At 49.5% G+C, this 12,652-nt stretch overlaps 2 protein-coding genes across 2 annotated transcripts in view; one reads left to right on the forward strand and one right to left on the reverse strand.

Moving 5' to 3' along the window:
- DCTN2 (dynactin subunit 2) overlaps positions 1-12,652 on the reverse strand; it is a 76,159-nt gene that overhangs the window by 37,311 nt on the left and 26,196 nt on the right. The window lies entirely within an intron of this gene.
- KIF5A (kinesin family member 5A) overlaps positions 1-12,652 on the forward strand; it is a 36,285-nt gene that overhangs the window by 17,114 nt on the left and 6,519 nt on the right. Inside the window, exons 7-23 of the mRNA XM_050747260.1 lie at positions 143-230; positions 513-637; positions 2,089-2,193; positions 2,382-2,530; positions 2,659-2,807; positions 3,130-3,305; positions 4,794-4,862; positions 5,551-5,757; positions 6,070-6,216; positions 8,583-8,771; positions 9,154-9,271; positions 9,601-9,665; positions 9,783-9,892; positions 10,270-10,371; positions 11,225-11,285; positions 11,516-11,587; positions 11,746-11,850. Coding sequence (XP_050603217.1) covers positions 143-230; positions 513-637; positions 2,089-2,193; positions 2,382-2,530; positions 2,659-2,807; positions 3,130-3,305; positions 4,794-4,862; positions 5,551-5,757; positions 6,070-6,216; positions 8,583-8,771; positions 9,154-9,271; positions 9,601-9,665; positions 9,783-9,892; positions 10,270-10,371; positions 11,225-11,285; positions 11,516-11,587; positions 11,746-11,850 — 2,037 coding nt within the window. The remainder of the gene's footprint in view (positions 1-142; positions 231-512; positions 638-2,088; positions 2,194-2,381; positions 2,531-2,658; positions 2,808-3,129; positions 3,306-4,793; positions 4,863-5,550; positions 5,758-6,069; positions 6,217-8,582; positions 8,772-9,153; positions 9,272-9,600; positions 9,666-9,782; positions 9,893-10,269; positions 10,372-11,224; positions 11,286-11,515; positions 11,588-11,745; positions 11,851-12,652) is intronic.

Consider the following 12,652-nt stretch of genomic DNA (forward strand, 5'->3'; position numbering starts at 1 on the left):
TGAGCCGAGATCTCGACACTGCTCTCCAGTCTGGGCAACAGAGCTCCATCTCAAAAGGAAAAAAAATAATAATAAAAATAAATAAATAAATACAAACTTAAAAAACAAAGCGTATGGGTCACTGTCCATTTGTCCCCCACAGGGTTGTACTGAACGCTTTGTGTCCAGCCCGGAGGAGATTCTGGATGTGATTGATGAAGGGAAATCAAACCGTCATGTGGCTGTTACCAGTGAGTGAGGAGACAAGGGGATCTCTCGAGTCTGAGGATCCACCTGTGTTCTGTGTCCTTTGGGGTGGAGGGACTCAAAAGTGAGCAAGGAAACACTGTGCCCCACAGAGGAGGAGGACCCTTTGTCTGTAGGACCCTGCTGCCTGGGAGATGTGGCAGCAGGGCTAGTTCTGGTGGGTGCCTTCTCTCTGGGTGGGCGGGACTGGGGTCAGTGGAAGCCTGGGGCTGAGGACCTCAGTTCTGCAGAGTGGTGCAGTTCCTGTTTCTCCCTTGCTCCTGCAGACATGAATGAGCATAGCTCTCGGAGCCACAGCATCTTCCTCATCAACATCAAGCAGGAGAACATGGAAACGGAGCAGAAGCTCAGTGGGAAGCTGTATCTGGTGGACCTGGCAGGGAGTGAGAAGGTAGGGGGTCCTGTGGATATGGGGCGGGTGGAAGCCTTGGCTCTTTTCTTTTTTTTTTTTTGAGACAGAGTCTCACTCTGTCGCCCAGGCTGGATTGCAGTGGCACCATCTCGGCTCACTGCAACCTCTGCCTTCTGGGTTGAAGTGATTCTCCTGCCTCAGCCTCCCAAGTAGCTGGGATTACAGGTGCCCGCCACCATGCCTGGCTAATTTTTTTTGTATTTTTAGTAGAAATGAGATTTCACTATGTTGGCCAGGCTGGTCCTTGGCTCTTTTTTTTTTTTTTTGAGACAGATTCTTGCTCTGTCACCCAGGCTGGAGGAGTGCAGTGGCACGCTGTCCGCTCACTGCAACCTCCGCCTCCCAGGTTCAAGTGATTCTTCTGCCTCAGTCTCCCAAGTAGCTGGGATTACAGGCTCCTGCCACCAAGCCCGGCTAATTTTTGTATTTTTAGTAGAGACGGGGTTTCACCATGTTGGCCAGGCTGGTCTCGAACTCCTGACCTCATGATCTGCCTGCCTCAGCTTCCCAAAGTACTGGGACTACAGGCATGAGCCACTGTGTCCGGCCAGCTGTTTTTTAACTAAAAAATGATTTGTATTGGGATATAATTCACATACCATAAAGTTCACCATTTTAAAGCGCAATTCAGTTGTTTGTAGTATGTTCCCAAGGTTGTACAACCATTACGCTATCCACTGTCATCATCCATTCACAGTCACTCTCCATTTTCTCTCTTTTTTTTTTTTTTGAGATGGAGTCTCGCTCTACCGCCCAGGCTGGAGTGCAGTGGCCGGATCTCGGCTCAGTGCAAGCTCTGCCTCCCGGGTTTACACCATTCTCCATTGTCTCTTAACCCCATCCCCTGTCAATTTCTAATCTACTTTCTGTCTCTATGGATTTGCCTATCCTGAACATTTCATATAAATGGAATCATATGGCTGGGCGCAGTGGCTCACACCTGTAATCCCAGCACTTTGGGAGGCTGAGGCTGGTGGATCACCAGCCTGGCCAACATGGAGAAACCCCATCTCTACAAAAAATGCAAAATTAGCCAGGCATTTGTGGCACATGCCTGTAATCCCAGCTACTCAGGAGGCTGAGGCAGGATAACCTATTGAACCTGGGAGGCGGAGGTTGTGGTAAGCTGAGATCGCACCATTGCACTCCAGCCTGGGAACAAGAGTGAGACTCTGTCTCAGAAAAAAAAAAACAAAAAAGCAAAACGGAATCATATAATATGTGGCAGGCGTTAGGGGCAATGTGGTGTTTGACAAGAGAGTTTAGGGGAACAGAAGAAGGGCCTTCCCCAATCCCAGCCAAGGATCTCTTTTACTCCATCTTCTTCCCCATTCCTTCCTTTCTCCGTGGACTGAGCCCTGGAATGAGGTAGTGACAGCCCTCTCCATGTGCAGCTGCTCATATACACTCATCTCTTACTGCCCTGGTAGGTCAGCAAGACTGGAGCAGAGGGAGCCGTGCTGGATGAGGCAAAGAATATCAACAAGTCACTGTCAGCTCTGGGCAATGTGATCTCCGCACTGGCTGAGGGCACTGTGAGTGATCCTTAGGTCCCCTCACCCCTCAAGCCCCACCCCGTTTCCTCCCCCACCTGCTAATGCCACCATATAATCATGCCCCAATTCATGGGTTGCTTGATCCCCGGGTGACACCACTATCCTTTCTGATTCCCTGTTGAATTTTATTTGTTTATTTCTGATTCATGGTCTCCTTCCTCCCCCAGAAAAGCTATGTTCCATATCGTGACAGCAAAATGACAAGGATTCTCCAGGACTCTCTCGGGGGAAACTGCCGGACAACTATGTTCATCTGTTGCTCACCGTCCAGTTACAATGATGCAGAGACCAAGTCCACCCTGATGTTTGGGCAGCGGTCAGTGGCAGGGTCCCCAGAGGGATCCCTGGTACCCAGCTTCCCATCCCAGCCCCTGCGGCTCTCTCCTCAGGGTCACCCAAGTCTAACGTACGTCTCATATCTTTGTTCCTCTTCTCCTCACCCAGGGCAAAGACCATTAAGAACACTGCCTCAGTAAATCTGGAGTTGACTGCTGAGCAGTGGAAGAAGAAATATGAGAAGGAGAAGGAGAAGACAAAGGCCCAGAAGGAGACGATTGCGAAGCTAGAGGCTGAGCTGAGCCGGTGGCGCAATGGTTAGAGATGGATAGATGGGAGTGAGGGGCAGTGGGGGGAGGAGGAGGAGGAGGAGGCGGCTTGGGAGCCAACTCTGTTTGGGTGATGTTTCTGGCCAGTTCAGTCTCCAGGAAGAAGGACTGTGTTTCTGGACAGGTGCAGTAGAGCAGTCATGAGGGAAGGGAGGGGCCTGACTACCTACCTCCCAGACTCCCAAAAGGTAGAAGGTCCACCTGGCAAGAGAGTTCAAGGGCCCAGAGGTCTTGGCATGCAGAATGAGAAGGAAGAACTCGTGGATGCAGCTTCTTCTCCCATCCCTCACCTTGTCCTGCCCCTTTGCAGGAGAGAATGTGCCTGAGACGGAGCGCCTGGCTGGGGAGGAGGCAGCCCTGGGAGCTGAGCTCTGTGAGGAGACCCCTGTGAATGACAACTCATCCATCGTGGTGCGCATTGCGCCCGAAGAGCGGCAGAAATACGAGGAGGAGATCCGCCGCCTCTATAAGCAGCTTGACGACAAGGTGAGGGTGGCCAGGCAGGGCACTGAGACACGCCGGGTGGGATGAGAGGTAGAGGATCAAAGAAAATCACTTATATTGCTTCTTCCTGGTTTTAAAAGGGATAAATGCTCATGCTTGAAATGTGGAAAAATCAATATAAATGTATAGAAGAAAATTAAAATCATCCACTATTCAGAGATAACACTTAACACTTTTTGTTTTTCTCTGTACATATACCATGCAATTGAGATATACTGTATATGTAATTTTTAAAAAATTTTTTTTCTGAGACAGAGTCTTGCTGTGTCACCCAGGCTAGAGTGCAGTGGCACGATTGTGGTTCACTGCAACCTCTGCCTCTCGGGTTCAAGTGATTCTCCTGCCTCAGCCTCCAGAATAACTGGGATTACAGGCACGTGCCACCATGCCCGGCTAATTTTTGTATTTTTGGTAGAAATGGTATTTCACCATGTTGGCTAGGCTGGTCTCAAGCTCCTGACCTCTGGTGATCTACCCGCCTCAGCCCCCCGAAGTGCTGGGATTACAGGTGTGAGCCACCGTGACCAGCCTGTATATGTAATTATGTCAGCATTATATTATGCACGGTTTCCTACTTCGTTAATAATTCTTGGTCGGGTACAGTGGCTCATGCCTGTAACACCAGCACTTTGGGAGGCCAAAGCAGGTGGATCACCTATGGTCAGGAGTTCGAGACCAGCCTGACCAACATGGAGAAACCCTGTCTCTACTAAAAATACCAAAAAAAAAATTTAGCTAGGTGTGGTGGTGCATCCCTGTAGTCGCAGCTACTTGGGAGGCTGAGGCCAAAGAATCACTTGAACCTGGGAGGTGGAGGTTGCAGTGAGCCGAAATTGTGCATTAGCACTCCAGCCTGGGCAACAAGAGCAAAACTCTGTCTCAAAAAAACAAAAAAAATGATGATAATAATAATTATTCATAAAAACATTTTTATTTTCATTTATTATTGTTATTTTGCTTTGAGAGAAAGAGTCTTGCTTTGTTACCCAGGCTGAAGTGCAGTGGTGCAGTAATAGCTCACTGCAGCCTCAAACTCCTGGACTCAAGGGATCCTCCCCCACCTCAGCCTCCGAAGCAGCTGGGACTACAGGTGCACACCACCACAACCAGCTAATTTTTTTTTTTTTTTGGTAGAAATGGAGTTTCACTTTGTTGCCCAGGCTGGTCTCAAACTCCTGGCCTCAAGCGATCCTCCCGCCTTGGCCTTTCATTGCACTGGGATTACAGGCATGCACCACCAGGCTAGCTAATATTTTAAATTTTTTGTAGAGACAAGAGTTTCACTATATTGCCCAGGCTGGTCTTGAACTCCTGGCCTCAGGTGATCCTCTTGTAGGATATGGGGTTTCTAACTCAAAGCTTATACTATCTGGATTTTTATTAGGATCCTGCCTCTACCCCCAAACTTCTTACGTCTAAACTGGAAGGAGTAGCTTCCCTTCACCTGTCTTTCCCTGTTGCCTCCAACAGGATGATGAAATCAACCAGCAAAGCCAACTCATAGAGAAACTCAAGCAGCAAATGCTGGACCAGGAAGAGGTAACAGGAGGGAGGGCAGGACCTGAGAGCAAAGGGGTTCTGTTCATCCCTGGAAGGCATGGAATAGACCTTTTTAAAATCAGATGGAAGAAGGGGCTTTGTGCTTAGGGATTAATCACTCCCGCAAGCAATAGAAGTCTGGGAACCTCACTGGGGCTTTTCTTTTCTTTTTCTTTTTTTTTCTTTCTTTCTTTCTTTTTTTTTTTTTAGAGATGGAGTCTCAATTTGTTACCCAGGCTGGAATGCAGTGGTGCAGTCTCAGCTCACTGCAGCCTCGATCTTCCAAGGTCAAGCAGTCCTCCTGCCTCAGCCCCCTAAGTAGCTGGGACTACAAGTGCACCACCACACATGGCTAATTTTTGTATTTTTTGTAGAGATGGAGTTTCGCCACGTTACTCAGGCTGGTCTCAAACTCCTGAGCTCAGGCAATCCGCCTAGCTAGGCCTCCCAAAGTGTTGGGATTACAGGCGTGAGCCACTGTGCACGGCTGGGGCTTTTCTTAAAGCACAAATTTTAGAGTCTGGGGGCTTCTTCATTATTCATTCTGTTGCCCTATTTCTATGAAGCCTAAAGCCTACTTCCTCTTAACTCTTTATTTTGGGTGGGAGTGCTCAGCTTCCCAGACCCAAGGCCATAGAAGTGGTCACTGGCAGTGAGCTTTCCCACATGCCACTCCTCTCCCTTGAAGCTGCTGGTGTCCACCCGAGGAGACAACGAGAAGGTCCAGCGGGAGCTGAGCCACCTGCAATCAGAGAACGATGCCGCTAAGGATGAGGTGAAGGAAGTGCTGCAGGCCCTGGAGGAGCTGGCTGTGAACTATGACCAGAAGTCCCAGGAGGTGGAGGAGAAGAGCCAGCAGAACCAGCTTCTGGTGGATGAGCTGTCTCAGAAGGTGGTAAGTGGTGTACCAATGGCCCAACAGCTCCCTGACCACAGAACATCTCCCATATTGAGGGAACCTCTGCATCCTTCCAGGGCGGTATGGTGGCTGCACCTCTGCCCTGCTGTTCAGTGCATTGTGAGTCCCTCCCCAACCCTGTCACTGCACTTTCCCCTCGAAGTCCCTCTCCCTTCCAGACTCTCTTGCAGGGCCTATGTTCTCTTCATAGCAGCCCTCAGGGTCTTGCTTGAAGGGAGAGGCCTCTGCCTGGGCTGGGCAGGGGAGCCGGAGGATGGCAACAGGAATGACCTGAGGGGCTGTCCCCAGGCCACCATGCTGTCCCTGGAGTCTGAGTTGCAGCGGCTACAGGAGGTCAGTGGACATCAGCGAAAACGAATTGCTGAGGTGCTGAACGGGCTGATGAAGGATCTGAGCGAGTTCAGCGTCATTGTGGGCAACGGGGAGATTAAGCTGGTGAGTGGTGAGAGACAGCAGTCTTGTTCAGGCTGGGCACTAGTGGAAGATGCAAGATGAGCCATCCAGGCCTTCGCAGATACTGAGAAAGGCAGCCAGAGAGCCAGGGAACATGCCTTTGACCCAGACCCAGGAAGACAGGTAGAGGCTTGCATAGACCCAATTGAAAAGATACATTCTAGGTTGGGTGCAGTGGCTCACGGCTGTAATCCCAGCACTTCGGGAGGCCAAGGCGGGCGGATTGCTTGAGGTCAGGAGTTCGAGACCTGACCTCACCAACATGGTGAAACCCTGTCTCTACTAAAAATACAAAAATTAGCCAGGCATGGTGACGTATACCTGTAATTCCAGCTGCTCAGGAGACTGAGGTAGGAGAATCGCTTGAACCTGGGAGGTGGAGGTTACAGTGAAATGAGATCACACCACTGCACTCTAGCCTGGGTTATAGAGTAAGACTCTGCCAAAAAAAAAAAAAAAATTCTAAAGGGTACTGAATAAAGAAGCAATGGAGGCCAGGCATGGTGGTTCACATCTGTAATCCCAACATTTTAGGAGACTGAGATAGGCGGATCACTTGAACCCAGGAGTTCATGACCAGCCTGGGTGACACAGTGAAACCTTATCTTTACAAAAAATGCAAACAATTAGCGGGGCGTGGTGGCACATGCCTGTAGTCCCAGCTACTTGAGAGGCTGAGGTGGGAGAATCACCTGAGTATGGGAGGTTGAGGCTGCAGTGAGCCATGATTGAGCTACTGCACTCCAGCCTGGGTGACAGAGCCAGACCCTGTCTTAAAAAAAAATGAGGCTGTACACGGTGACTCACGCCTGTAATCGCAGCACTTTGGGAGCCGAGGCGGGCAGATCACCTGAGGTCGGGAGTTCGAGACCAGCCTGACCAACATGGAGAAACCCTGTGTCTACTAAAAATACAAAATTAGCCAGGTGTGGTGACTCATGCGTGTAATCCCAGCTACTTGGGAGGCTGAGGCAGGGGAATCGCTTAAACCCGGGAGGCAGAGGTTGCAGTGAGCCGAGATCACACCACTGCACTCCAGCCTGGGCAACAAGAGCGAAACTCCATCTCAAAAAAATAATAATAATAATAATTGGGAGGCCAAGGTGGGCTGATCACGAGGTCAGGAGATCGAGACCATACTGGCTAACACAGTGAAACCCCGTCTCTACTAAAAAAATACAAAAAATTAGCCGGGCATGGTGGCGGGTGTCTGTAGTCCCAGCTACGCAGGAGACTGAGGCAGGAGAATGGCGTGAACCCGGGAGGCGGAGCTTGCAGTGAGCAGAGATGCACCGCTGCACTCCAGCCTGGGCAACAGAGCGAGACTGCGTCTCAAAAAAAAAAAATAATAATAATAATAAAAAGAAGTAGCAACAGAGCAGTGTTTACAGCAGCAGTTAGAGGTGGGACATAGATACAGAGTTAAGAATGAAATATGCAAATCTGTGGGTGTGAGAATAATCTGCGTGATTGAGCAGATCAAAATAAAATCATGTTGCTTTATAAGATTTATTTATAAGTGGGGGACTGTCAGAATTGGATTTTTTTTTTTTTTTTTTTTTGAGACAGAGTCTTGCTCTATTGGCCAGGCTGGAGTGCAGTGGTGTTATCTTGGCTCACTGCAACCTCCGCCACCTCAGTTCAAGTAATTCTCCTGCCTCAGCCTCCCTAGTAGCTGGGACTACAGGCACACACCACCACTCCCGGCTAATTTTTTGTATTTTTAGTAGAGACAGGGTTTCACCATATTGGCCAGGCTGTTCTCGAACTCCTGACCTTGTAGTCCACCCACTTCGGCCTCCCAAAGTGCTGGGATTACAGGCATGAGCCACCGAGCCCAGCCCAGAATTGAATTTTTTTTTTTGAGATGGAGTCTCACTCTGTCGCCCAGGCTAGAGTGCAGTGGTGATCTCAGTTCACTGCAACCTCCGCCTCCTGGGTTCAAGCGATTCTCCTGCCTCAGCCTCTTGAGTAGCTGGGATTACAGACATGTGCCATGATGCCTGGCTAATTTTGTATTTTTAGTAGAGACAGGATTTCACCACCATGTTGGCCAGGCTGGTCTTGAACTCCTGACCTCAAGGTGATCCACCCACCTCGGCCTCCCAAAGTGCTGGGATTACAGGCGTGAGCTACTGCACCCAGACAGACTTGGATTTTTAAATGCGGGCAGAGGAATTTAACGTGAAATGCCAGTGATAGAGAGCTGCTAAAGGTCGTTTGGAAAATACCAATCCCATTTGAGTCCCTGCATACGTGGGTGTGTGTGGGTAGGTAAAAGGTGGGAGGGAACGGATAAAGCTTCCCAGCAGCCAAGAAGCATCTCTTCCTCCTTTACTCACCCTTAGCCAGTGGAGATCAGTGGGGCCATCGAGGAGGAGTTCACTGTGGCCCGACTCTATATCAGCAAAATCAAGTCAGAAGTCAAGTCTGTGGTCAAGCGGTGCCGGCAGCTGGAGAACCTCCAGGTGGAATGTCACCGCAAGATGGAAGTGACTGGGCGGGAGCTCTCATCCTGCCAGCTTCTCATCTCTCAGGTGAGTGCCTAAGTTTGAGAACCTTCAGATGCCATGAGAGAAAGAAGGCTACTCTGGGGTTATGGCTAAAACTCCTAACACCCAGGTGGGTGTCAAAAGTTCTGGGGTCAAAGTTCTGGGGTCAAGTGAAAGCAAGGACAGAAAAGCTGGGGTGGCAGGGGTGCAGATCAGGGCCAAAAAAGTAAAGGCTCAGGGCGGGTACTGCCCCCTGAGCCAAGGGAGCTAAAGGAAGAGCCCCATAGGAATGGCCCCCAACCCTGCACTCTCATAGGAAGTGTAGCAGGAGGGAGGGCTGCGAGCAGAGCTGGGGTTGGAGATCTGTGCGGCCTGGGGTTGTGTTCTTTGCTCCATCTTCTTCCTCTCACCAACTTTCTCCCACCAGCACGAGGCCAAGATCCGCTCACTTACGGAATACATGCAGAGCGTGGAGCTAAAGAAGCGGCACCTGGAAGAGTCTTATGACTCCTTGAGTGATGAGCTGGCCAAGCTCCAGGCCCAGGGTGAGGCCTTCTTACTCCTCCATCCCACCATCCAGGGCAGAGAAGTCAGAAATATCAAAAGAAATCACCCCAGTGATCACTCACTCAAAGCATTAGCTTGAAATCATGGATGCCAACTCATATATTAGCCAAGATTTTGCATGTAGCTCATTTTACATGAACCATACACCCTTGTTCTCTGTTCCTGCTATATCAAATTGGACAGTCCTAACACAGAAGAACACCCCTGTGGGCCCATCCCCAGTCCTTCCCGGAGTTCTGGTCACAACATGAAGTTCTTTCTGAAAGAAGTAGGTTTGATGTCAGGTGTCTTCCCCTCTTTCCCTTAGAAACTGTGCATGAAGTGGCCCTGAAGGACAAGGAACCTGATACCCAGGATGCAGATGAAGTGAAGGTGAGTGGGGAAGGTGTCAGGGATAGTTGGGGCCTGGTGTGGTGAAAGCTGTGCTGGCTCTCACAGAGCTTGTTTCTGGGAGTCTGGCCTTTGAGCTTGGGGTGGGATTGTTTGCAGAAGGCTCTGGAGCTGCAGATGGAGAGTCACCGGGAGGCCCATCACCGGCAGCTGGCCCGGCTCCGGGATGAGATCAACGAGAAGCAGAAGACCATTGATGAGCTCAAAGAGTAAGGGTTCCCAAGGGCGACTCCAGCCCCTCCCAGTCCTGTCACCTTGCTGTGCCAACTCACATGTCCCCTCTGGATCTGATTCTTTAACATCCGTGTGTCATTCCCTCAACAATGCCACAACTTTGTAGCCCCACCTCAGGAGATACATGGAATAAGGACTAGTCCCTATCCTTGAGGCTCCCAGGGTTAGAGAGGTCAGGGTTCCTGGCTCTGTCATGGAGATGGTGGCCTGAGTCTGCCCCTGGTATCTGAAACTGGACACATCAATTCTAACTGGACTCGTTTAAGAAGGAAGATGTTTGAAGAGCTGGTCTTCTCTTCCCCCTCATTAACATCTTTTTCCCCCCTCTCCATTACCTCCTGATGCTCTGTAGCCTAAATCAGAAGCTCCAGTTAGAGTTAGAGAAGCTTCAGGCTGACTACGAGAAGCTGAAGAGTGAAGAACATGAGAAGAGCACCAAGCTGCAGGAGCTGACGTGAGTGGCATGGATTTGCCTGTAAGCCCACAGCCTTGTAGGCTCAGAACTGCGAACTCAGACATGCTTGCAGAGGCAGGATACACACGCAGACATGATGGGGTGACTCGTGGGAAAAATATGATGGGGTAGGGAAGGAACAAAAAGGACACTCTCAGCAATGACTGCCGTTGAGTATTCACAGTATGGAAGGAGGTTTATGATGTTCTATTCAGTGTAAAATGCAGGTTACAAAACCATATGCATGGTATGATCCCATAAAAATGGATACATGGATATATAGGCATAGAAAAAAGAGTCTGGAAAGATGGACACTAGAAGGTTAATGTTGGTTTGATCTGTGAATAGTAGAATCATAGGCTTTTTATAAAAACTCGGCTTATCTCTCTCTTTAAAATTCTTTTCTAATTTTTGCACAGCAAACATGAGTAACTTGTGTAATAAACAATAATAGGCTGGCTGTGATGGCTCACACCTGTAATCTCAGCACTTTGGGAGGCCGAAGCAGGTGGACTGCTTGAGCTCAGTAGTTCAAGACTAGCCTGGGCAATGTGGCAAAACCCTGTCTCTACTAAAAATACGAAAATTAGCTGGGCATGGTGGCATACGTCTGTGGTCCCAGATGCTTGGGAGGCTGAGGTGGGAAGGATCCCCTGAGCCCAGGAGGTTGAGGCTACAGTGAGCCATGATTGTACCACTGTACTCTATCTAGCCTAGGTAACAGAATGAGACCCTGTTTCAAAAAGGAACAATAATAGTAATACTTAAATGGAGATAAAAGTAATAGAGGAAGAGGCAGGAGGAAGGAGAGTCCTGAGGGATCTTTCCATTTCCCTTATTTCTCTTGCTACAGATTTCTGTACGAGCGACATGAGCAGTCCAAGCAGGACCTCAAGGGTCTGGAGGAGACAGTTGTGAGTGGTTCCCTTCTGTGCCAAATTCACAGGACTGGGGAGTGGGAAGGCTTCATTTCTTCCTAACCCTATTCCTCCTGCCCTTTTTCAGCCATTCTGTAGCATAATCAAGACACATTTTTTGCTAAAGGATGAGTGACTCACTGTAGAAACTGGAGGTTCCTATAATTCTGGAGGAATAGGACAGACCTGGTATCTGGCTATTCCCAATTTTTCATCATTCTTTCCAGGCCCGGGAACTCCAGACCCTCCACAACCTTCGCAAGCTGTTCGTTCAAGACGTCACGACTCGAGTCAAGAAAGTGAGTGCTGTCCTTGGGGTCTTATCAGCCCCCACATCCTCCTCCCATCCTTAGGTTTCTCCCTCCCCTGTTGCCCTCCATGGGACTGGCTTGACCTGGTCTTGGTGGGATCTGTTTGGCCTTGGGACAGCTGCGTCTTTCCTTCTATCTGTTCTCAGAGTGCAGAAATGGAGCCCGAAGACAGTGGGGGGATTCACTCCCAAAAGCAGAAGATTTCCTTTCTTGAGAACAACCTGGAACAGCTTACAAAGGTTCACAAACAGGTAAGAGGCTGCTGAAGGAGTGAAGAGAACTTTTGAGGCCAGGTACCTAGGATACCAAATCCTCAGAGGCCCCTTGGATTCAGGAAAATCTAGTTGCATTTTTTCCTTACTGTTCGCTTTTACTTTCCCTACTAATCCCTTCTTTATACAATATTTGGTCCACTTTTACCTTGTTCTTTGTTTTATGCCTGTATTCCCTTCTCAAAGTTTCTAACCCACGTCTGCTCAAAGTGGAATTCCCTAGGCCTACCTTGGAGGGAGAGGTTGAAACTGACAAAGTCATGGACTGTACATATACAGGAGGGAAACTGGTTAGACATTACCCAGAGATGGAAGGCAGGGAGACGAGAAGAAGCAAGGGAGTTGGGCTTCTCTCCTGGAGAGAACTCCATCGTCTAGGTCTGGGACAGGCATGCAGGGACATTAAATGATGTCCCTGGCCAGGCACAGTCGTGCACGCCTGTAGTCCCAGCACTTCAGGAAGCCGAGGCAGGCGGATCACTTGAGCACAGCAGTTCAAGACCAGCCTGGGCAACATGGCGAAACCCCATTTCTACAAAAAATACAAAAATTAGCCGGATGTGGTGGTGCACACACATAGTCTCAGCTACTTGGGAGGCTGAGGTAGGGTGATTGCTTGAGCCCAGGAAGTAGAGGCTGCAGTGAGCTGGGATCATGCCACTGCACTCCAGCCTAGGTAACAGAGTGAGACCCTGTTTCAATTAAAAAAAAATGTCCCTGAGATGGTCCAGCCAGCCCCTGGTTGGGGCCGCAGTCAAAACTCCTGTGTATTAAGTTGCTG

The sequence above is a fragment of the Macaca thibetana genome, chromosome 11 (assembly GCF_024542745.1).
Source record: "Macaca thibetana thibetana isolate TM-01 chromosome 11, ASM2454274v1, whole genome shotgun sequence".
NCBI classification, from domain to species: Eukaryota; Metazoa; Chordata; class Mammalia; order Primates; family Cercopithecidae; genus Macaca; species Macaca thibetana.